Consider the following 24,817-nt stretch of genomic DNA (forward strand, 5'->3'; position numbering starts at 1 on the left):
TGTCCTCAGAGAATTACAGTCTAGTCCTGGCTCTAATTTCCTAAAGGTTCTTTATTTGGAAAATATATTATTAAGCCAAACAATCCTTTCCTTAACTCCAATTTCTCTTGTCTCATTCAGTTTCAACCCCCCTCCCACCGACCACCCTTCCAACACCAACACACACACACACACACACACACACACACACCCCTCCAGCCTAACAACACCACCACCAAAACCCTCTGATTGCTCCCAACTCATCTGTTAGACATGTTAGCCCTGGCCCTCACCACCAGGCTCGGGTCTCTGCTCGCCCCTGCAGGCAATGTTTCTATTAGGCCCTGAGGAGACACCAGGCTGCATATAGGAAGGCAGAGGAGCCTGGTGCTGCGGGTTCTAGCCCTAGCTCTGTTGTGGAACCCTCTTGGTGAGTCCTGGCTCCTCCCTGGCCTGCTTCCTGGTCTGTGAAATGGGGAGGCATTGATGAGATGATCTCTAGAGGATCTTTAAACGTCAATATTTTATGAATCTAAGTAGGATGTTCACAGGTAAAAAATTATTGAATTTACCACCTCTAGTGTGCCAGAGAGGTATTATTACCCAGCCACAAGTTACTTTTATTGTGCCAGGCACTGTGCTAATCATTTTATGTGCATTATCTGTATTATCTCATTTAAGCCTTGCAGAAATCCTCTGACTTGGGTATTATTAGTACTTCTGTTTTTCAGATGTGAAAACTTCACCTTTTTATTAAAGCAGTCAAGTAGATGTTTTCTTGACTATTAAAAGTCTCTCAGCACTGAAGGGACATTAAGCCCCCTACCTTGAATTGCCCAGAAACATCCCTGGAAGGTGGCAGCTAGACTCTGCTCAGATGGCCCCAGCAATAAGGAACTTGGACCTGACTCTACTTTTGAATGGCTATGGCTGTAAGAAAATGCTTCTTCATAGGGAGCCAAAACTGGTGTCTCTGTAACTCCTGCTCATCTCAGTGGTGGGAAGAATGCAGTGTTCAGAGGCCTCACTTGGGCTTCTGTCCTGGCCTTTCCATTTATCAGCACCATAATCCTAGACAAGCTGCTCCTCTGGACCTCCATGTTCACAGGCAAAAATGAAGGAATCGGATGAGATGAGCTCTAGGTCCTTTCTGGTGTGGGCATTTTAGATTTGTATAATTCATGACTGTGCATGTAACATACACATATCTGACTATAATGATGGAAACAGAGAAGGAGTGGACTTTTGGTGGCGGGGGGCCTCTGTCAGGTATGAAGCTGTGAGCATGGTGTGTGTATGTGCATGTTTCTGGGACAGGGGTCTGTGAAAGAGAAGAGTGGCCCTGGACAACTGGCGTGAGGCCTTGGTGTCCCTGGGAGCCAGTCTGGTGCCCAGAGCCAGGCTGGGGTGTTCTCTGTGTCTGATGTCATAGAACATCAACATCAGACAAAATGGATCCATACTAAAAATGACTACTCTATAATCATGTTTGAGCAGGATATAAAAACAAGAACATTGTCCAAACCACAAAAATGACCACACACACCCTTTTCCTGGCTAAAGTGAGTAAGTGCTGCTACTTTTCCTCCCAGCTAGAAAAGAAATAAGATACTGGGTCATAGGATTGCCCCTGCTTCCTGAAAGCATCCAATCCAGAGTAAAGTTCCATTTCTTTGAGGCTTCTCCCAAATACTCTATCACAAATACAAATCCTATAATAAGGCTTTTCTAATGCACTCTCACCAAGAAGCCTTATGGTCCCCATGGTGTGTGTTCTCCCTTGTTGCAAAGACTCAATAAACTGAACCTTGTTCAGTTCCAGGTATTCCTGGTTGTCTTGATTGGAGGGAATTGATAAGTCTATAGCTTTCATTAGATTCTGAAAAGGATGTGTATGTGGCTGGAGAAAATCCCACAACCCATGCTGATCAGTCCCACTTTAAATTCATGACTAGAAACTTCAAGTGGACCCTTAATACGAAGAAGCAAATATATTACAAGTTCTTAGTTGGTTCAGCCTCCCTCTCTTTTAGATAACTGTCTCACCCTTCTTTCCTCCCGTCACACCTCCAATTGCTCCTCCCTATCCTCCATCTCAGGTGATGATCTTGCATCCTACTTCTCTGAGAAAGGGACTTCCACAGACTCTCACCACATCTACCCCTTGCCAGCGTCTGCTGTATGTGCTCAGCTTCTCTGCCTACAACCATGGGTCATGGATCAGGGATCGGTATGCTGCTGCCCAAGGGCTAAATCCAGCCTGCCTAGTCCATGCCCATTCTTTTCTGCATTATCTATGGCTGCATTTATGCTACAATGAGAGAGTTGAGCAGTTGCAATAGAGACTTATGAGAATTATGGCCCACAAAGCCTAAAATATTTACAGATATTTTAATGCATGGCTCTTTACAGAAGTTTGCTGACCCCTGGCATAGGTGAGCTAGTCATGTTCTTATTTAAAGCCAAGTCCTCCACTTGTGCTCCAGATCCTATCCACTCTTACCTCTTCAAGGACATTACTCTAGTAGTTCTCCTTTCTCTCTCCTGCATCGTCAATTATTTACTCTTTACTGAGTCATTCCCTTTAGAACACAAATGTGTTATTTCTTCCGTCTTAAACTTTCCTTCACTCTACTCCCCTCAATCCATTTCTTTGCTCCTTGAATGAGTTGTCCATACTCCCTGTCTCCAAATCCTCTCCTCCTATCTACTCTTAAATCACTCTATTCAGGCTATTCTTCCCACTACTCCACCCAACCTGCCCTGTCAAAGTCACCAATGCTAAACCCAATAGTCAAGTCTTCATCTTACTTCTCTCTGAAGCATTTGATACAGTTCAACACTCTTCCTCCCAGAACCTCTTTCTTTTGTTTGGCTTGAGGGGACCTCATCTCTTGTTTTTTCTCCTAATTCAATGGATCCTCTATCTCTTTTCTCTAATGACTTCATCTTGGAATGCTCAAAAGGTCTATCCTTGGTCTTCTTTTTTTCCACTCCTCTGTCTGTATTCACATCCTTAGTGATCTTAACTAGTCTAATGGTTTTAGTATGCTGATGATTCTCAGATTTATATTTTTCAGCCCAGAGCTCTCTCCTGAACTAGAGAACTATATGACCAATTGCCTTCCAGGCTCCTTCACTTGGATGTTTAATAGATTTCTTCTAAAACTCAACACATCCAAAACTGAACAGATTCCTAACTCCCCACAACCTGCTCCATCTGCAGCCTTCCTAATCTCAGGCAACTCCATCTTTCCAGTTGTTCAGGCCAAAAATCCTGGCATCATCCTTGACTCCTTTCTTTCTCTCACACTTATTTCCACTCTATCAGGGAATTCAGTTAAACCTACAATATTAGTCCCTTCAATTAAGCCTACTGTATTAGTCCCTTTTGTATTGCTATAAAGGAATACCTGAGGCTGCATAATTTATAAAGAAAAGAGATTTGTTTGGCGCACGGTTCTGCAGGCTATATGAGAAGCATGGTGCCAGCATCTGCTTCTGGTGAGGCCTCAGGAAGCTTACAGTCATGGTAGAAGGGAAAAAAGAGCCTAAGTGGCACATGGTTAGAGAGGAAGCAACCAGCTAGAAGGAGGTGCCAGGCTCTTTGTAACAATCAGATCTCGTGGTAACTAACAGAGTAAGAACTCTCATTACCATGGGGAGGGCACCAAGCCATTCAGGAGGGATCCACTCCCATGGCCCAAACATCTTCCACCTCGCCTCACTTCCAACACTGGGGATCACATTTCAACATGTGATTTTGGGGGACAAATATCCAAACTGTATCATTTACTTTTAAAGTATATCCAGAATTCAACCACTTTTCAATACCTCCACTGCTACCACTCGGGTCTGAGGCACCATCATCCCTCACCTAGTTTATTACAGTAGCCTCCTATCCGTTCTCTTTACCCTTGCCTTATTTTCAACACAGCAGTTACAGTAGTCCTTTAAAAAGGCAAGACAGACCATGTCACTCTTCTTTTCAAAGCCTTGCAATGGCTCCTGTTTCCTTCCAAGTAAAGCCAAAGCCTCTTCCATTGGCTTCATAATCTGCACCTGCCACCCCTGCTTCCTTGCTTTTCCTGTGACACACCAGCATGCTCCTGCCTTAGGCCGGACACTATGTACCAAGAATGCCAGGAACACTCTCCCCTTGGCTAGCTATGTGGCTCACTCTTTCACATCCTTCAAGTCTTTGCTCAAATTTCACCTTCTCATTGAAGCCCACCCTGACCTGGCCACCCTATTAAGAACTGCAACCCCTCCCCTGACCATTACCAGTCTCCTTTAGTCTGCTTTTTCTTTTTCCCATTGCTCTTATCACTTTCTGAGATCCAAGACTAATTGCTTAATTATTCTCTTTATTTTTTATTACATATCTCTCCCAGTTGGAATCTATGTTCCACAATGGCAGGGATCTTGGTACCAAGCACCTAGAATTGGGCCTAGCCTGCAGTCACCAATCAATACATGTTTGTTGGGTGTTGCTGAATACATCAGCATCATAGGGTCTGGAAAGAAAGACTAAACATGACTTTGGTCCAGAATTTCTCACTGAGAAATATGGAGCAAGGTTGCTTGCCTCAGCCTTGGCTCACAGACCTCCACGTATTTTCTTAAGACAGAGTATCTTAAACGTCAATCATTTGCATGCCAACTGCATGATTTTTGCCCTAAGAATAAACTTACTTTTATTTACTCAATACTTTTTCTTAAATAGACTTACTTCTTGGAAAATAGATTTATTTTGGAAGAAAATGTTACATCATGGCTTTGATGTGCTAATTACTTTTTTAAAATACATGTTAAAATAAACATATAGCCACTAAAGTGAACAATGTGCATCGTATCACCTAAGAACATCTTGCTTACCCCTGGGAAACCTGCCTTAAGCATTCCCCCTTAACCAGAAAGGCCCTCCTGCACCTCCCACCTACCCAAATCCCACTGTCCTTCTACAGGAAGCCTTGGCAGCTCTTCCAGCTTACATCTCTGCACTCTTTCCATACTTACAGACAAAATATGTAAGCCCAGGCCGGCCATAGTGGCTCACGCCTGTAATCCCAGCACTTTGGGAGGCCAAGGGAGGTAGATCACCTGAGGTCAGGCGTTCGAGACCAGCCTGACCAACATGGCGAAAACCTATCTGTACTAAATACAAAAAATTACCTGGGTGTGGTGGCACATGTCTGTAATCCCAGCTACTTGGAAGGCTGAGGCAGGAGAATTGCTTGAACCCAGGAGGCGGAGGTTGCAGTGAGCAGAGATTGTGCCATTGCACTCCAGCCTGGGCAACAAGAGCAAAACTGTGTCTCAAAAAAAAAAAAAAAAAGAAAGAGAGAAAGAAAGAATGAAATACATAAGCCCAATATTTGTATGCTTATATGCCATTTGGTTTTTCCTGTTTCACATCATAAGATTATAGAACATCTTCTTAGCTATAGATAAAAGAGACATTAGAGTGTCCAATTCCCTTATTTTATAGGCTATCAAAGAGATTAAGAGGCTTGTCCCAAATCACTGCCAATTAGGGCCAAAGCCAAGACTAGAACTTGGGTCTTCTGATTCTCTACACCGTAGGGGAATCCACAAACACTTATTGAGTCCCTATGATGTGCCCAACATTGTGCCAACTACAGGAGATACTGGCGAATAGAACAGACTCAGACCTTACCTAAGTGGAGCTTTCAGTGTGGTCATGCTAAACTAATAATTCAATCTGATTAAGTAAATCATTGCAAGAGCACAAGTGCCTTGGAGGAGAAGTGCAGGGTTGGGTAATGGGCCCAGCCTGGTTTGGAGGGTCATAAAAGCCTCACTGAGAAAATATGTTCAAATGCATAGGAGTTAGCTGAAGAGGAGCTGGCAGATATTTTAAATGGTGCCAGGCTAATTCACAAAACCTTCTTTGATATTTGACAGCTGCATTGTGGGTTAATTAGGCCACTGTGGCCTGCCCTATTTGCCAAAGTGCTCAGGAAAAGGCAGTCAGACTCCTGTGCCTTCGAAGCAGCACCAGTGGTTCCCTCCTCCCAGCAAGGAAGTGACAGGAGACACCGAGAGGCCTGCTCTGGAGAAGGTCTCCTCACCCCTCGCTGACAGGGAGTGTGGGCATCTTGAACATGACACATTGGTTGTTTTTGCCAAGGGAGTGCCTACAATGTGAGCTTTGACATTAGAGAAAAATAAGTCCTTAGTCCCTGGAAGTGGAAAATCTTAGTGTTATTTACAAAGGCACACTACAAGGCCTTGTGTAGCTTCACCTAACTAGTAAAAAGCAGACTCTTCAAAAGGAGATGCATTCCAGTCTCTGTTAATTACCGTTACATCCGGAGGTCATCTTCATGTTTCCTGTGATAGTTCAGTGGGGCTGGTTAATCTGTGTCTAAGAAACTTCTACTATATCCTGCCTTACTGTTAGAAAATTCAACCCAACAAGCAACATGTAGTGATGTGGAACAGAGATGTATTTAGACTGAGATAGAGTCTTGGAGTTTGATTTCCAATTCTTTTCCTTACTAGGTTGGGAAAACTGCTTTACTTTTCTGAACCTCAATTTTCTTTTCTTTTTCTTTTTTCTTTTTTGAGATGGAGTCTCACTCTGTCACCTAGGCTGGAATGCAGTGGCATGATCTCGGCTCACTGCAACATCCACCTCCTGGGTTCAAGTGATCCTCCTGCCTCAGCCTACTGAGTACCTGGGATTACAGGCTTGTTAAATTAGCCTGGCTAATTTTTATATTTTTAGTAAAGATGGGGTTTCACTATGTTGGCCAGGCTGGTCTCGAACTCCTGACCTCAAGTGATCTGCCCGCCTTGGCCTCCCAAAGTGCTGGGATTACAGGCTTGAGCCACCACGCCAGGCCTAAATCTCAATTTTCTTATCTGTAAGATGGGGATGATAATGATAATAATTTCTGAATCTTGTGAGAGGCTTGAGACATTAAATGAGAATATATGCGAGAGCTTTTTAATATGATCTGAAGTGCTACAAAATGTCACTTAAAAATTAACTTCTGTTATGAATCCTCTTTTATAAAGCTCAAATTGAGGCTCAGAGAGAGACCTGGTTAGGGCTGGAGAAAGGTCTCCTGATCCGCCACTCAGTTTCTTTTCACCAGGTTGCTGCACTGGGGCCTGTCTTTTAGTAAAGCAATTGTTGGCGAGAGCAAGTTCCTGGGGGAAATGAACATGTGCTGGAAGGGAGGGAAAGAGAGTAGAGGGTCTCCCTTCAGGGGTATGGAGAGGGCAATGGACGGGGAGGGGGCAGAGACAAACCCACCTACCTTCTCAGTGCGCTGAGGGCTCTGAGGCTAAGCCCGCTCAAGGTTAAGGTTCTCTACTGCTGACTTTCTCCATCTCTCTCAATTTGCCTGTCTTTGTGTGGTTGAAGCTGATCTAGCATAAAATAACAGGCTTTTTAGCACAGTTTGAAAGCAAACTCAGGCTTTAATGATCAGTTTCCTGTTCCTTGGTATTTTCTTTCAAGCAAAGGCCATGTTTTTGTAATACTCCCTTTCAATGGACTGTTCTTTCGGCCCCAGCAAACATTCCTGAGTGGTAGGTTTGAGGAGGTGTTCCAATTTATTGTTTCCGGTGTCCAGTAACCTTGGAGGAGTATCTGTCTTCATGCCCTCCAAGGCCATGTTATTTCAGAAAGTTACAGCATTTGAAATCATTCTCTAATAAAAGCAAGTGCCACTAATTCTAAGTAAAGTGAGCTTTACAAATAAGACTAGCTATGAATGTTTAAAAAAAGAAGAAAACAAAAAAACGAACTTCAACAACATGAGTCCATAAGTGCAAACTGTATGCAGCTGAACTTCAGGAATTTTAGCATCCATTTAAAAAGATATCTTCGGCAAATTCATCTAAATTAGCTAAAAATGCTTGACACGATGAACATGTTGTGTCTCTAGGCCAGTATTCAATCCAGGTCAAGGAATCTAAAGGGTAGATGTACCTACCAAGAAACAAAGTGTTTGTGAGGTGGCCACAATACAGAAAAGCTGAATTTGATTTCTTTATTTTTTTTTGAGACGGAGTCTTGCTCAGTCGCCCATGCTGGAGTGCAGTGGCGTGATCTCGGCTCACTGCAAGCTCCGCCTCTCGGGTTCACGCCACTCTCCTGCCTCAGCCTCCCGAGTAGCTGGGACTACAGGCGCCTGCCACCACGCCCGGCTATTTTTTTTTGTATTTTTAGTAGAGACGGGGTTTCACTGTGTTAGCCACGATGGTCTCGATCTCCTGACCTTGTGATCTGCCCGTCTTGGCCTCCCATAGTGCTGGGATTACAGGTGTGAGCCACCGTGCCCAGCCTGATTTATTTTATAAGAGCCCAGCTGTGGTCAGGTCCCCAGGGGTCAGGCTGTCCGCCAAACTCTTCTGTACCGGCCTCTCCTGGGGAGGGTTCACAAACCCTTAAGGAATTGTAAAGCTGCCTGGGGCTCCCATATTAAAGGCAGAAAGTACATCTATTTCAATGACTGGTTTCTAAAAGCAGATAATACAATACATATTTACACATTTTCCTCTTTACAAACAACAGTCTGAGAACTATCAAGGAAGCTGGTGTGGTGGTTAGGGGAGGTCCGGTGAGTACTTTCAGATTCATCATCAGGTCCAGACACTCAGATGGTTAATCAGGCAGCTAAGTCCTCAGCTGCCACGATGGTTTTAAATCATTCTTTGTTTGACATTAATATTATTTATGTTCAAAATGGCTTGTTGGTTAAGAGCAGGGCCATAAGAAACACGTAGTGTATTTAAGAATAAATTATACTCAGTTTTGGAGGGAAGATCAGTGACTGAAAAATATTGGTGACTTACCTGAAACTGAAATTGTATTTTATCTGGAGGGCTTCTTTACCCATAATTAAGTACTGTCTTCCTTTTACCAGCTCAGCATTAGTACAGGTTACCTTTTTAATGAAGGTAATCTCAGAGTCTTTCTCAGGAACAGCTTCCCCTGAGAGACATGCAAGTCAAGTAAGGTTATAACATTCATGTTTTAACGTCACAATTATAAACTCTCAAGTTTTCTGGTTCCTTGTGGCTATTGAGAGGTTCATGGCTAGTGGACAGCAGTGATATCCATGTGGTTAAGTCTTCAGTCTCTGGAGCCAGACTGCCTGGGTTAAACTCTAAGCATGCTGCTTCCTGGCTATGTGACTCTGGGAAAATGATTTATGTTATCTGTATAAGGCCTTAGACCCTCATCTTAAGACTGGGCATGATAATAAAACCTACCTTGTAGAACCATCGTGAGATTAAATGGGTTAATATATAAAAAGTGCCTGGAACATAGTAGGAACTATGTAAGTACTTATTATTACTCTTATATAACCAGAATTAAAAGAACCTCTCTACAGTTGAACAATATTAATCTCCACATTATATAGTAAAATATAAAATTATTTGGTAGTTGGCAACTGTCAACTTTGTGGAAAAGTACAAAATGTGAAAGACTTGGAAAACTTCAAAGATAGTAATTTTGGGATTCCCAAAGAACTCACAAGTAGCCAGTTCCCCTACCTGGAATGCATTCCTCCCCATGTTGGCCTCTTGAATTTCATTTATCTTGAAAGTCTCCTTCAATTCTCACAGTATCCAGTAAAATATTCCTGGATGCTCTTTGTTTTAAATATCTTTCTGTCTCCTCCTTACCTCTTTTACACTTGAATTTCTGTCACAATTTTTTGTCCCACATCTGTCCTTCTAGCTAGACTAGAAACTTCTTAAGGCATGGACTGTGTCTGATTTATCGCTATATATACAGGGCTGATATTTAACTATTAAGTTCTGGCAGAGTCATCTTAATTGTTAAGTCCTGAAAAACTTCTGAACCAATTGGCAAATAGTGTATAATAGAAACTGTGTAAATGGTAAACTTTCATTAGTGATATAAATTTCAGTGTACACTTATTAGTTCAAGCTGATTTCTTAGGCTGCCCTGATGGTGTAGATTCCTATTACGTCAATATCTGAGCAACATTACCAGTACTATCTGCCATTTCAGCCCCTGTCATAGTAAGCAGTGTAGCTGTGTGGGGCCTTATTATTTTTTAAGCTTCTCATCATGGAAAATTTAAAGTATATTCAGAAGAGAGAACAGGCAACTACCCTGGGCTTCAACAATAACTAAACTTTTATTCTTCTGTATCCTTACCTATTCTAAGCACTCTGTGCTTTGGAGAAATACCAATTTATCATTATCCTCAAACTACAGTTTGCCTTTGATTCTAAATGGTTTATGGTCACTGTGCCACAATTCTTCTGTAAGTAGTGTGTGGTATTTTTATGTTTATAAAAATTCAAAATTTATGTGTTAAAAATGGGCCCAGAATGAGGAGATGAAGTATGCCAATGTTTCTTAATATTTCCTTTTAAATATCATAAAATGCATCTTTGGATCTACAGGAGAACAAAGAAGAAATGATACTAATAAAAAAATTGTAGCTTGGGAACCATCCGATGCTATGAAAAATTCAGAACAGTCTAAAATGTCTTTTGATATTATGCAAGAATCAGTATCAAATAAAACAAATAATTTGTATTTCTGGAATGAAAAGCACTTTGTTATTTCAGTAAAAAGAGAATGGCTTATTACTGCTTGTAATATGAACATTGGATGAAAATGTTGCTCAAAAGTTGGACTGTGGAAACATCAAAGTTCTAAACACTTATTTCATTAGAATGGCAACTAGCCTGCAAATTAAAAAATTGTGACCATCAATGAAGAAAAAAATAAAATAACATCACAAATAAGTTTCATACAATGAAACTTTCAAAATAACAAAAATTAAAAAAAATTTATCAAAGTGTTGATAAAGCAAATACAAAATTGAAAAATATTACTAGAATTTTAAACTCTAGGGTATGGTTAGTAATAATCAAGCTGGGAGGCTGAGGAAAGAGGATCCCTTGAGCCTAGGAGTTTGAGACCAGCCTGAACAACATAGTGAGACCCCGTCTCAAAAGAAAAAAAGTCAAGCATTTTAGGACTTGAAATATTTGATAGAATTTCAAAAGAGAAAAAAATTTAGTATAAACATATTATTGCAATTTAGCTTTATGGTCCTACTTATTGCAAAATTTATATCAATTGAAATGAGGCCAGGCACGGTGGCTCACACATGTAATCCCAGCATTTCAGGAGGCTGAGGCGAGTGGATCACTTGAGCCTAGGAGTTCAGGACCAGCCTGGCCAACATGTAAGACCCCATCTCCGCTAAGATACAAAAATAAGTCAGGTGTGGTGGTGCATGTCTGTAATCCCAGCTACTCAGGAGGCTGAGGCAGGAGAATCACTTGAACCTGGGAAACAGAGTTTGCAGTGAGCCAAGATCGTGCCACTGCACTCCAGCCTGGGTGACAGAGTGAAACGTCATTTCAAAAAAAAAATGTAATCCCATTCACAATAGCCACACACACACAAAAATGCCTAGGAATACAGCTAACTAGGGAGGTGAATGATCTCTACAATGAGAATTACAAAACACTGCTCAAAGAAATCAGAGACGACACAAACAAATGGAAAAACATTCCACGCTCATGGATAGGAAGAATTAATATTGTTAAAATGGCCATACTGTCCAAAGCAATTTACAGATTTAATGCTATTCCTATCAAAATACCAATGTCATTTTTCATAAAATTAGAAAAAAACATTTTAATATTCATATGGAACAAAGAAAGAACTTGAATAGCCAAAGGAATTCTAAGCAAAAAGAACAAAGCTAGATGCCTCCTACTACCTGATTTCAAACTATATTACAAGGCTACAGTAACCAAAGCAACATGTTACTGATACAAAAAAAGACACGTAGACCAATGGAACAGGTTACAGAACCCAGAAATAAAGCCACTATCCTAAGTGAATTAACACAGTAACAGAAAACCAAATATCACATATTTTCACTTATAAGTGGGAACTAAACAGTGAGTACACATGGACACAAAGAAGGGAACACTAGACAGCAGAGCCTACTTGAGGGTAGAGGGTGGGAAGAGGGTGAGGATTGAAAAATTACCTATTGGGTACTATGCTTATTATCTGGGTGACAAAATGATCTATATACCAAACCCCCAAAACATGCGATTTACCCATGTAGCAAACTTGCACACGTATCCCCTGAACCTAAAATAAAAGTTGTAAAGAAAAAGAAATTGGACAATTACACAATTGAAAAAAACATTTTGCTGAAGTTTTAGAAAAATGAATTCAATGAGAAATATTTATACGAACATCTTTAAAAAATGTTTCTCCCCAAGTAGAATATAAGCTTTAAAAAGGCAAGAGCTCTGTCTTATTTGAGTTGTATCTTCTGTGTTTAATATAATGCCTGGCACATAGTCAGTACTAAATAGTTGCTGAATGAAGGAACGAATGAACAAATGAATTCTCACCAGTTTTGTAGATATCCAGAAGGGTTGCCTTGTACTTGACAAAAACATTTTCTACAGTGATGGATGTGATGCTAACTTTATAAGCTGGCAAAAGACAAACAACAATGAAACAATTCAGTCTTAATACTATTAATGCTATGTCCAGTAGAAGCCAGAAGTTGTCAAACACGAGAAATGAAGCATGGCAAACTATTATAGTTCTTATTTCCTCCAAGAAGCCTTCCCCAATCCCCTCAGTCTGATTCAATCTCTCAATCTATTAGAATCATTAGCCCTGGCCAATGTTATAGAACAGGCTGATTAGAATAAGAGACATATTTAATAAAATAACAGAAGCACATAAAACAAACAAGATAAACGTTTGTTAGATGTTAAGTTCAGAGGCTGATCCTTTAAGATGAGTGGAGTCATGCCCATGGGCATCTTTTGAAGAGCCCCTTCATTCTCTTCTCCATGGCCACAGAGGAGGCCTTATCTCTCATTCAGGTCTACCATGTGAGCTTTCTTGGTTCCTTGCTTTGCTTCCTCATATAGTTCCACTGGCTTTAATCCTTGGTTTTTAGGATGATTCTGTTTTCTCACTCACCCTTGCTTGGCAACTACCTAACAAGAGCTGCCAACAATCCTGTTTTCTCTTCATTCAGATATCAGTGTTTGATGCATAATGTGCTTGACCTCAGGTCTGGAAAGACCAGCTTGAAGGGACCCATTCTTTCTATGTGGCCTCAGGAGAGATTTATTTTATTTTTGCTTTTGATCTATTTTTTGTTTTGAAATTAGTCACCTAAAAGATCTGTTCATTCTAGATATCCCTCAAGTCTTTAAGTCTATCCCAGATATAGATTGACTGATTGAGAGATAGATAGGTGAACTCATCATGGCAGAACCAGGGGCTATGTAAATTAGTGGCTTAAAATGCATGAAAAGTGTTCTGACTTTCAGATTCATAAGTCTTTATAATGGACATGGGCAATGTACTTACTATGTGGGCCTGGGTACAGAGAGAGAACTACTTAATTTTGTTTCTATTCTGTTATTCTGGCTTGTAGTCCAGAAAAAGCCAGCGAAGTCTTTTCTTGAAACAACACAGTAAACCCAAATTGCATTTATTCTCTGTGTTAAAATAGATTTCTGATATTTTAGATTTAAAATAGTTCTAAAATGGAGGGAAGAAATAATTTAGTGGAACTTTTGTTTGTTAAAACAATATAGTATTCTCAAGTCTTCATGTACTTAACAAACTGCAGTGGGCCTAGGCTGAGTCAGGCAGCTTTTTAGCTTTTTTTTTTTTTCCAAAATCAAGATAAATTCAAAGAAAGAAATGTTATTAACCATACAAAACTTATTCTGTTGCCTGAATTACTATTAAGAGAATTCAGTAGACTTCGATGGAAAAAATACTGGAGATCAGGATGCATCTTAATTCTATTACTTGCTTTCTGCATGACCTTGAGCAAATTATTTAATCTCCCTGAGCCTCAGTTTCTTCACTGGTAAATAGTGATAATACTCTGTTACATTTTTTTTTTTTGACAGGGTCTCACTCTGTCACTCAGGCTGGAGTGCAATGGCTTACTGCAATCTCCACCTCCCAGGCTCAAGCGATCCTCCTACCTCAGCCTCCCAAGTAGCTAGGACTACAGACATGAGCCATTAATGCACAGCTAATTTTTGTATTTTTTGTAGAGACAGGGTTTTGCCATGTTGCCCAGGCTGGTCTAGAACCCCTGAGCTCAAAGTGATCCACCTGCGTCAGCCTCCCAAAGTGCTGGGACTACAGGCATGAGCCACCGCACCCAGCCCTCATGAAGTTCTTACGAGACCCTTTCCATAAGAATGAGAACCCTTTCCATTGCAATGAGAAACTGTTTATGGAAGCTGTTGCTAAACACAAAGTACCAAATTGGCTGTACTTATTTTTTTAATTTATAAATAACACCCTTCAAATTTCTTTCTTTCTTCTTTTTTTTTTTTTTTTTTTTTTTTTTGAGACAGAGTCTTGCTGTGTTGCCCAGGCTGGAGCGCAGTAGCACAATCTTGGCTCACTGCAACCTCCTCCTCCTGGGTTCAAGTGATTCTCCCGCCTCACCCTGCTGAGTAGCTGGAATTACAGGCACGCACCACTATGCTTGGCTAATTTTTGTATTTTTAGTAGAGACAGGGTTTTGCCATGTTTGCCCCAGGCTGGTCTCAAACTCCTGACCTCAGGTGATCCACCCACCTCGGCCTCCCAAAGTGCTGGTATTACAGGCATGAGCCACTGCGCCCGGCTCCACCCTTCCAATTTCAAAATGAAAAAATGATTTGAGATAGTGTACAATATGCTCTCTCTCTCTCAAAAAATGCCAGCAATAAACATCAAAAACTGAATAGATAACAAAGGAGCTAATTTTATCAGGAACTGAGACAAGGCTACAACTGTACTTGAACACTAATTTAGCTCTAAGCGCTGGACAACTAGAAGCACTGAGATTTGCTTTTTCAAATGGAGAGCATCTCAAACATGGATTGCAATCTTGAATATATTAAAAATTATTTGGTATTTATATTTTTACCCTGAAGAGATTTTTTAAAAACCAAACCCCCTAAACCACCTTTGCCTCTGCCTCTGGTCTATCAGTTGGAAGAGTACAGAACTGAAATCTTATACCTCTGTGGCTTCTCAAAAGTTCCCTTTGACTATGTTTTAGTGCCTGTAATTGAAAAAGCTCTATTGCGGGAAAGTATCCTGGCTGGGTATACATGTCACTTCTATTATTTTTAATGAAAATCACATTTCTTTGCTGAGGAATAAAAAACTTTGCATGTTAGTGCTAAAAATCGATGGCATTTTCCTTCAGGGGATCACATGGAATGTTGTATCCATATAATCACTATATAAAGTTTTTGATCTTTCTAACTGAACACGTATTCATAAAATTTCATGTTTAAAGGAGCTATATTGAACTTTTGAACTCACCATATGCAATCTCTGGTTTACATGCTGTTTGTTTTCTTGTCTCTGTAGAGATTGTCAGATCCAATTCTTCCTGCATTTGCCCACAATCAGCTGGATTTTGTGAAAATTGGTAAAAATAAGGTTAACGGAAAGAAGTAGACACTTTTTCCAGGAGTAAACACGGTTTCTCATGAGCCCAGAGACAACCCAATATAACCTTACAAATGTCAGATTTCTAAGACCTGCCCATTTTCTTTTCTTTCATAAAGTGAAACATTACATAAAGCAAAAACAAAACAAACAAAAACAAAAAACAAAATCTTGAGCATGTCACAAGCTTGTCTAACCCATGGCCCGTGGGCTGCACACAGCCCAGGGCAGCTTTGAATGCGGCACAACACAAATTCGTAAACTTTCTTAAAATATTATGAAATTTTTCTTGTGATTTTTGTTTTAGCTCATTAGCTATTGTTAGTGTTAGTGTATTTTATGTATGGCCCAAGACAATTCTTCTTCCAATGTGGCCCACTGAAGCCAAAAGATTGGACACCCCTGGCATAAGACTTAGACTGGGTGGCTACTCCACATTCAGGTCTTTAGAAATGTATGTGGTTCCCTTGATGAAAGGGGGAAATTTTCCATTTTGAGTATAATCAGAAGTCCTTTGAAGGACCCAAAATGATAATGTGACTGATTTATAGCTATAAAATGGCACAATAAGTACCTAGAAAATGTGTAGATATTGAGGATTTTGAAAAAACCAAAACTAACTGAGACCCTCATGGAGCCAGCTGTTGATTATTGGTGAGTTCTGGATATTTTCCTTGGCCAAGAAGGCTTTCTTCAATTTAGGAAAGACTAAATGGAACTGGACAATAAACAGAATTCCATTAACTGGGAAGTATAAGAGAAAAGGAACAGAAGCTAGTGGTTCAGTGCTGAGCCTCTGGTCTTATATGATAAAAAGACTAGGTGAAAGTAAAATTTCACATCATGTTGCCCCTATAATATCCAACAACCCTCTCGATGGTGTTTCCCTGCCTCTGTACAGCATGAACTATCAGGTTGTTCAGGAACTGTGAAAATGTAGTTTTACAATGCTCAAGGAATCATTAGCTTTCAATTAGCTGAGATAGCATTTCTACTTCTGAGAAAGAACAGTTTACCAAACAGTGTCCCCCAGATTAACCTCAGGTTATGAACGACTGCTTTAAATAAGCATGCAGCCTAAATATGTTAAATAAAGTTTACCTTCTACACACTTGCACGTGGCTCCTTCACAGACTTTCTGAATTTTGATATTGGAAGCGCTATAAAACATGGTACACTGTTTATCTGTGGCAACAAAAGTGTGGTTAAGAGAAGTGGTTTGATTGAAGAACAACACATTTACTAATTGGCAAGTGTCTTACATGGAGCCTCAGAGATTGCTTATTTTAAACCTTGCTTATTTTAAACCCTTCTTTTTATAGCTAAGGCCCAGGGAGGTAAAATTATGAATTGGCTGTCCTGGGAAGGGTTCCGCTACCCTCAGAAAGATCTCCCCTTTTTCACTTAGTTCTGTGCTTGAAACACTCGTTTCTCAGAAATAAAACATCTGATGCTTCTATAAGTAAGAGGAAAATAAATTATGTTGCATGAGGATCTTTTGAAAGAGTTGGAATTGTTTAGGGTGGACAAGGGAAGAAAAGCATATATCCATGTATCTCTATATATCTATCTCAAGGGGAAGGGGGACTATGTATGTTCTATGTGATTTCAGAATATAAAACTAGAATGAATGGGTGTCAGAGTTTTGGTTCACTTTAAGAATTTTCTAACAAGTAGAACTGCCCAAGGTGGAGTCATCTGTCTTGTGATCCAATAAGCTCTCCAACCACATAACATTCTCAAAGTGGCTGAATAGTCAAATGTGGGATCACCCATTCATAAATATTTACTGAGTTCACATTCTATACCCGACACTGCGTTAGATACTAGGGACACAAGAATGAAAACACCCTGGGGTTGATGAGAAAGACATACAAATAATTGAATGCAATGTGACAGCTGCTATAACAGAGCTATCTGCAAAGTGTAACAAGAATATAGATGGGCTAGAAGTTGTTCTGGGGGGATTGAGTTGATTTCTCTCAAAAGGAGAGATATGATTTATCTGTGAACACCATAGATAAACCTGAGGCAAAGAATATTGAAGTTGGAGGCACTATAATCCAGTTATTTTAAATATGAAGAAACTGAGGACTGAGGTGAAATGGTCTGCTCAATGTCAAGAAGTAGTTTATGTACAATATTTTGTATGCAGTAGTTTGAATGTTCAAATTGGGACTTTCATGAAGAGTGGTCCCTAAGAGAGGCAATACATAAAATTTACAGGACTCTAGTGGATTTCTAAATGTTCTGGAAAGAATACAAAGTATTCTTCTGAAGAAATGTTAGCATGGAGTTGATTACCTGGTCTGTGGTATTCATACACTGTGAAAGTGGCAGGACTGAGAAACCCAACTTCAAAGAGTTCAAATATCCGGAATCGTACGCAAAGGAAATCACTGGAGGGAATCTGTTTAACAAATTCAAGGATTTAAGGAAATTATGGAGAGATGATATTTATAATCTTTTAGCCTGTATATTTTGAATAGTAATAGTAAAGGAAAAATGGTTGCAGGTGGAGCTTACCGAATTCAGTTGCAGAATAACATGTCCATCTTTGATTTGGTAATCAGTGAATAGTTGATCCACCCCTTCCACAAGCTAAGGGGGAAAAGAGAGAAGCTTGAATTTCATTTCATTATCTTTTTGTTTAAATGCATTCACCTGTTGATGAGATATCACAATGCAGGGATGTGATCTGTAATTCAAAGAAATTGAAGAGCAGTTCCTCTTCTTGAAAAAGTCTGAACACATTAGCATATAAACTCATATTTTACAGAGAATGCTAGTGTATGCTTCTGCTTCACTTTGATAAATCAAAACTTAGGTTAATTATGTTTTGAAAAGAATATTCTGGCCAGGCCTGGTGGCTCACGCCTGTAATCCCAGCAGTTTGGGAGGCCAAAGCCAGTGGATCACCCTGATGTCAGGAGTTCGAGACCAGCCTGACTGACATGGAGAAACCTTGTCTCTACTAAAAATACAAAAAAATTAGCCAGGTGTGGTAGTGCATGCCTGTAATCCCAGCTACTCCGGAGGCTGAGGCAGGAGAATTGCTTGAACCCGAGAGGTGCGGTTGCAATGAGCCAAGATTGCATCACACTCCAGTCTGGGCAACAAGAGTGAAAATCTACCTCCAAATAAAAAAAAAAAATATTCTGGGTGATTCTATAAAAGTGGTATATTAAAATGAAAGAAAGTAAAATTGTCTATAAAATAATTCAGAATAGAAAATGAAGCATTCACAACACGATTTAAAAGAAAACACATACGGCTTTTAAGTCTTCTTCATTTGCACTGATTCCAGTAGGCAAGGAGATGTCCATCACCGCATGAGAGGATCCAGATGATGATTCTTCCCTGCTGGGCTTGTAGCTAAAATAAAAAAGAGGTTAGAAAATATAATAAATAAGTGAATAAGAGTCTTTAAGAAAGGACACTCTTCCTTAGTAGACCTTAATTTTTAAATTTGGGTCTCCATTTATTTGCTTTTCTACAACGTATGGGTTAAAATCTCTGTTTAGAGTTGCAAGAGATCTTTGAGTCATCTATTCTCTTTCCTCACTTGATCAATAATCTCAATAGACCACTCTACTGGAACACAGAAGTCATCCACACCAAGCTAACTAGCTGGGGAAACTCAGGATGAGAGTAAGGCACTGGTTCAAGGTCACATGGCTAATTCATGCAGAGCTGCAGAAGAATCCAGGTCTTTGGATTCTCACGTTAGTTCATTTTCTAATGAAGCATATTCCAAGGAAAAAATCTGTTGTATGTTGAAAAGAGATTCAGTAAACATGTCCAGGAAAAGCTGGAAGAAAATACACTAAGGCAAGGCATGGTGGCTCACGCCTGTAATCCCAGCACTTTGGGAGGCCAAGGCAGGCAGATCACTTGAGGTCAGGAGTTCAAGACCAGCCTGGCTAACATGGTGAAACTCCGTCTTTACTAAAAATACAAAAAAAATTAGCCGGGCGTGGTGGGACACACCTGTAATCCTAACTACAGAAGAATTGCTTGAACCTGGGAGGCGGAGGTTGCAGTGCGCCGAGATCGCAGCACTGCACTTCAGCCTGGACGACAGAGTGAGAATCCCTCTTTAAAAACACAAACAAACAAACAAACCCACAAATATTAGTAGCTACTTTGGATGGTGAGATTATAAGCAATTATCTCTTTTCTTTTTCATGCTTTTCTCTATTTTCTATATTTCCCATAATAGCTACTTCATATAGAAAATGTTTCAAGGACTATCCTTTCAGTAGGAATTCTGCTAGTAGGAATTTAAGGGGAAATGCAAAAAGGGCACAATGGGAGGGTTTTGTTTCTGTTTTGTAAGAGAGAAAAGAATACTGAAGTGGAGAATTAGGAAACTTGGGTTTTATTCCAGTTCTGAGATTCCCACAAATCATTTCCCCTTTCTAAGCTCATTTTCTTATTTGTAAAATTAACTGTGAAGAAGTATAAGTTTGTGTTTTAAATTTATCTTTATAATTCCCAGGCTTTGGTTTTGGGTGGCAGAGGCTTAGAGCTACCATTAAGAGATGTTAGAAGACATAAAAGAGACAGGCTGGCGGGGCTGAGGCTGGGGCAGAGACAGAGGGAGTGTGATTCTGTAAAAGTTGATTTCAGGTTCCAGCCTCACCTCAAGATGCTTGAAAGGCAGCTGGATGTTTGAGAGTGAAGCTTGGGAGAGCAGTCAGGATTAAAGGAAGAAATTAAAAGACAGCTTCATAAGGGGGAAAATGAATTGATCTCACCTACAGGTATGAATGTTGGTGGAAGAAGAGATACTAAGCAAGTTAGTGAGGGGTCAGGGCATATCTTTTCCTCAATGACACCTCATAGAGCATATATAATGCAGTCCCAGCTGGGTGCGGTGGCTCACACCTGTCATCCCAGCACTTTGAGAGGCTGAGTCAGATCAGCTGAAGCCAGGAGTTCGAGACCAGCCTGGCCAACATGGTGAAACCCCTTCTCTACTAAAAATACAAAAATTAGCTGGCTGTGGTAGCTCACACCTGTAATCCCAGCTACTTAAGAGGCTGAGGCACAAGAATTGCTTGAGGCTGGGAGGCAGAGGTTGCAGTGAGCGGAGATCGCACCACTGCACTCTAGTCTGGGCAACTGAGCAAGACTCTGCCTCAAAAATAAATAAATAAATAAATAAAAGCAGTCCCCATTAGAAGTCATAGATGTAATATTTGCCACAATAAAGAAAAGTATTCTAAAATCTCTGACTCATAAAAATTTAACCCTATTCTTCACCAAATTAACAATTTAGAACAGAATATAAAACACTTGGAACTCTAATGTGACATCTGAACATCTCCCTAATTGGATGGGTAGAAGCAGAGCACTCTTGCTCACAGATGCAAACACTTTGTCAGCAGGATGGAAAAGGGCCTCCCGAGTGGAGAGTGTCTATGAAAAGGTTGCTGGAGCCTTGATGACTGGTTGCCATGGAGACTGTTTCAATGGTGGAACAGAAATCCTCCTTTCAAGAAGCCCTTTGCCTGCTGCCAAAACCAGCAATCTTCCCCAAAGGCATTTTGTTGTGAGGGAAATGAAATCCTTTTTTTCTTTTCTTAGGAATACAACAGAGAGGTTGTAAAAAGGTAAATACACGAAAGAGACCCTCTGAACACAGAAACTTCATGCTGGCATTTTTTAATCAGGAGAGAGAATATTTGAAGGCAAAGAAGTTCCTACATGAATAAGTACTACACAGTTCCTTTTGGAATTTACCCAACCTAACTTCAGTGTCAACAGAGCCAAAAGCATATTCCACCCGCCTTTCTGGAACATTTTGTCCCCAATTTGTAAAAACCAAAGGATAGACTATTCAAGATTGCATTTCTCCTTGCTTTCTTTTGTATATTGATAATCTGGAATTAGGCCTCCTGACAATGAAGTCAAATGAATGAATTTTTGATAACAGCCTTTTTCTGTATGGCAGAATTGTGGATAATTAGAACTGGAAGAAAACCTGAGATAAGGTAGTGCAATATCTTTGCTTTATAGAAGAGGATTGGAGAAGTAAACTGATTTCCTGAAGGTCACTGGAGTTCTTACTGGTAGAGGCTATCCCACAGGTGTCTCACCCTAGCAGAGAGCTCTTCTTTATGGCAAGTCTAGGTGCCTTCCTGTAGGGTCCCAGGCACTGATTCGAGCTCTGCCCAGAAGTTTGCTTACACTTCCCTTTGACAACTGTTACAAATTTAAAGGTAATTGTGATCATGCTCCTCCCCAGCTGGTAGGTGCCCAAGGGTAGGAATGGCATTTAGGAGGAAAGAAGCTGCCTGGGAAAGGGCGACCTTACTGGAAAGACGTTAGGGAATGAGGAAAGATGTTTGAGCGGGAACAGAGAGCAGGGACTGGCCACAGAAGGAAGTAGGAAATGCTGGAAGTAAGAAATGCTGATGAGGAAGGAAATAGGGCTGAATAGTGAAGGAATCCTAAGAAGCGATTGGGCTTGGGACATAGAGAAGACTGGGAAACCGCTGGGAGGGAGGCAGGGAGAAACTATGTGCTGTTCCTTGGGATTAGTGGTCTTAGATTACACTGATTGAAAGAGGTGGTTTAGGCTGAGCGTGGTAGCTCAGGCTTGTAATCCCAGCACTTTGGGAGGCTAAGGTGGGCAGACCACCTGAGGTTAGGGGTTCAAGACCAGCCTGGCCAACATGCTGAAACCCCATCTCTACTAAAAATAAAAAAATTAGCCAGGCATGGTGGCGTGTGCCTGTAATCCCAGCTACTCGGGAGGCTGAGGAAGGAGAATCACCTGAACCTGGGAGGCGGAGGTTGTAGTGAGCCGAGATCACGCCACTGCACTCCAGCCTGGGAGACAGAGTGAAACTCCATCTCAAAAAAAAAAAAAAAAGGTGTGGTTTAGATACTGGATTGAACATCAGAGGTTGGGGATTTGAGCCCCTGGCTCTACCTCTAACTCTGTGAGCATTTGGCAGGCGACTTTATCTCTTTGGGTCTTAGTTTCTTCATTTCCAAAACAAGAGGATTATGATATCATCCCTAAGGTCCTTCTCAGCTCTCATCTTTTGCACAACACTATTGAATTTCCAAGTTATCCACACTGGGTGCATGATTATAAGTAAAATCAGCAAAATGCCATCCATAGATATCACTGTTATTGACAATACAAGAGTTAAGAAAATAGAACACAATAGAAAGGACTGAGGGACGATGGAAAGAACAGGGAAGAAGTCTGTGTTTCAGTCCTGGCTCTACCACTCTCTGATCACACTGTGTGATCACCAAAGCCAAAAGTATATACATATTTTCAAATACCTACATATTCTTTTCTTTTTCTTTTTTTTTTTTTATTTGGAGACAAGGTCTCAATTTTTCATCCAGGTTGGAGTGCAGTGGCGTGGTCACAGCTCACTGCAGCCTCAACCTCCTGGGCTCAAGCAATCCTCCTGCCTCAGCCTCCCGAATAGCTGGGACTACAAGTGTGTGCCATCATGTCTGGCTAATTTTTAAAATTTGCTGTAGAGATGGGGTCTGGCTATGGTGCCCAGGCTGTTCTTGAACTCCTGGGCTCAAGCAATCCTCTCTCCTTGGCCTCCCAAAGTGTTGGGATTACAGTATGAGCCACTGTACCCGGCGAAAAACCTACACTTTCATAAACGTTTTAGGATGGTGGCTGTGGTAAGCAGAATAATGAAGGGTGTCCATGTCCTAATCCCCTGAACCTGTGAATATGTTACCTTATGTGGCAAAGAGAACTTTACAGATGTGATTAAATTAAGGATTTGAGATAGGGGGTTATTTGTGCAGGCCTAATGTAAAGACAAGAATCTTTATGAGGAAAGGAAGCAGAAAAGTCAGAGAAGGAGGTGTGATGATGGAAGCAGGGGTCACAGTCAGATTGGAAGATGCTGTGACACTGGTATTGAAGACAGAGAGGGGCCACAAGCCAAAGAACACAGGTAGCCTCTAGAATCTGGAATAGGCAAAGAAATTCTAGAGCTTCCAGAAGGAATACAGCCCTACCCAGCTCCTTGATTTTAGGACTTCTCACCTCTAGAATTGCAAGATAGTAAAACTGTGTTGGTTTAAACCATTACATTTGCAATAAATTGTTACCTAGCAATAACAGGAAACTAATACAGTGGCCAATTGAGGCCGTGGTATTTAGTCGGGAGAGGGTTTAACATCAGTGGTTCTCAACCCAGGCTACCATTAGAATGACCTCTGGAGCCCGGGACATTTGGACATCTCTAAGAGCTCTCCAGCTGACTTCAATGTGCAGCTTGAGTTGAGAATCTAGCTGATAATGGATTTTGTTAGGTAAATGTGATTTTTCTAAGTAAGAGAGTAGGGGCTGTTTTTGAGAGAATCTTTTATATTTTTTTCCTAATTTTTTAAATCACATCTCTATCCCTCTGAAAGACAGAAAAAATTAATATTACACTGTTTGAATCAGAAGACAAAACAGAGAGAGAAAAATATTATGAGCAAAACCAAGGCTGTTTTTTATGGTAAGTAGCAATTTAAGAATATATATGTTCTGCATTTTTAAACAATTGAACAATTTTGTATCTTCTGGACATACCAAAATTTGAAAATATGTAAAGAAACAATACGTTAACAAAAATGAGAACTTGGAGTCTATGCTCCCCTTTGTGGAAATAGGCTCACCTGGCACATGCTACTATGCGTTTGTAATCAGAGTTTCCGTAGCCTCTGTAGTGGGATGCTGGCACATAAAACAAGAAAACAAACAGACAAATATAAGAGTAAACTGTTTTCAGCTGCTTTGGAACCTGTCAGAACAGAATCATTAATGAGCAAATCTTTGAACACAAAAATGATTTGTGATTTGGAAGTTTAGATACTTTCAGTGGTTCTAATGGAAATTCATGGCTATTGACAATACCAGGAAGTCTTTAAATAATTAATATAAATAATTAAAGTCTTTAAATAATTAACAGTTCATTGCTCTCAAACTTATAATTTAAGGAAGAAATTATTAAAGATAAATATATATTGGTAATATGTTTGGGGGATGTTGGAGGGAGGAAGAACAGATGCCTTGATTTGCTGGTAGTTGGGAAGTTTCCTGTAGGAACAGGCTTCTGAGCAATAGATGGAAAATATCAGGGCAGAGGCAGCAACATTCATTCTGACCCTGGAGGCAATGGGGAGACGAGGAGGGCTGGAGTGTGCAAGTGGACTTGCTTTTGGACCAGGAAGGGAGAACCAATCAGCAGAGGGATGTGAGGGCCTTGGGTTAAATAAAAGGGTCAGGGGTACATTTAAAGAAAGGATCGTACAGGAGAGACTAAAAAAGAAAGGGGTACAGGAGAGACT

General features: G+C 40.5%; 2 protein-coding genes across 6 annotated transcripts in view; both read right to left on the minus strand.

Moving 5' to 3' along the window:
* TRAF1 (TNF receptor associated factor 1) overlaps positions 1 to 7,378 on the minus strand; it is a 48,351-nt gene extending 40,973 nt beyond the window's left edge. Inside the window, exon 1 of the mRNA XM_063697010.1 lies at positions 7,272 to 7,378. The gene's annotated coding sequence lies outside the window, so the exon portion shown is untranslated. The remainder of the gene's footprint in view (positions 1 to 7,271) is intronic.
* Positions 7,379 to 7,414: 36 nt separating this feature from the next.
* The window catches only part of C5 (complement C5), a 122,052-nt gene continuing 104,649 nt past the window's right edge, over positions 7,415 to 24,817 (minus strand). For 4 of the 5 annotated variants that reach the window (XM_055351822.2, XM_063697008.1, XM_055351823.2 and 1 more), the window contains 9 exons: positions 24,146 to 24,203; positions 18,754 to 18,856; positions 18,008 to 18,082; positions 17,786 to 17,891; positions 16,583 to 16,666; positions 15,353 to 15,442; positions 12,394 to 12,477; positions 8,815 to 8,953; positions 7,415 to 7,948 (listed from right to left, as the gene is read on the minus strand). In XM_055351822.2, the coding sequence (XP_055207797.2) occupies positions 7,819 to 7,948; positions 8,815 to 8,953; positions 12,394 to 12,477; positions 15,353 to 15,442; positions 16,583 to 16,666; positions 17,786 to 17,891; positions 18,008 to 18,082; positions 18,754 to 18,856; positions 24,146 to 24,203 (869 nt within the window). In that variant the 3' untranslated portion in view covers positions 7,415 to 7,818. Of the gene's footprint in view, positions 7,949 to 8,814; positions 8,954 to 11,528; positions 12,125 to 12,393; positions 12,478 to 15,352; positions 15,443 to 16,582; positions 16,667 to 17,785; positions 17,892 to 18,007; positions 18,083 to 18,753; positions 18,857 to 24,145; positions 24,204 to 24,817 lie in introns of those variants that run through there. The other variant, XM_055351824.2, reaches the window with a different exon arrangement.

Source organism: Gorilla gorilla, chromosome 13 (genome assembly GCF_029281585.2).
Source record: "Gorilla gorilla gorilla isolate KB3781 chromosome 13, NHGRI_mGorGor1-v2.1_pri, whole genome shotgun sequence".
Classification (NCBI taxonomy): domain Eukaryota; kingdom Metazoa; phylum Chordata; class Mammalia; order Primates; family Hominidae; genus Gorilla; species Gorilla gorilla.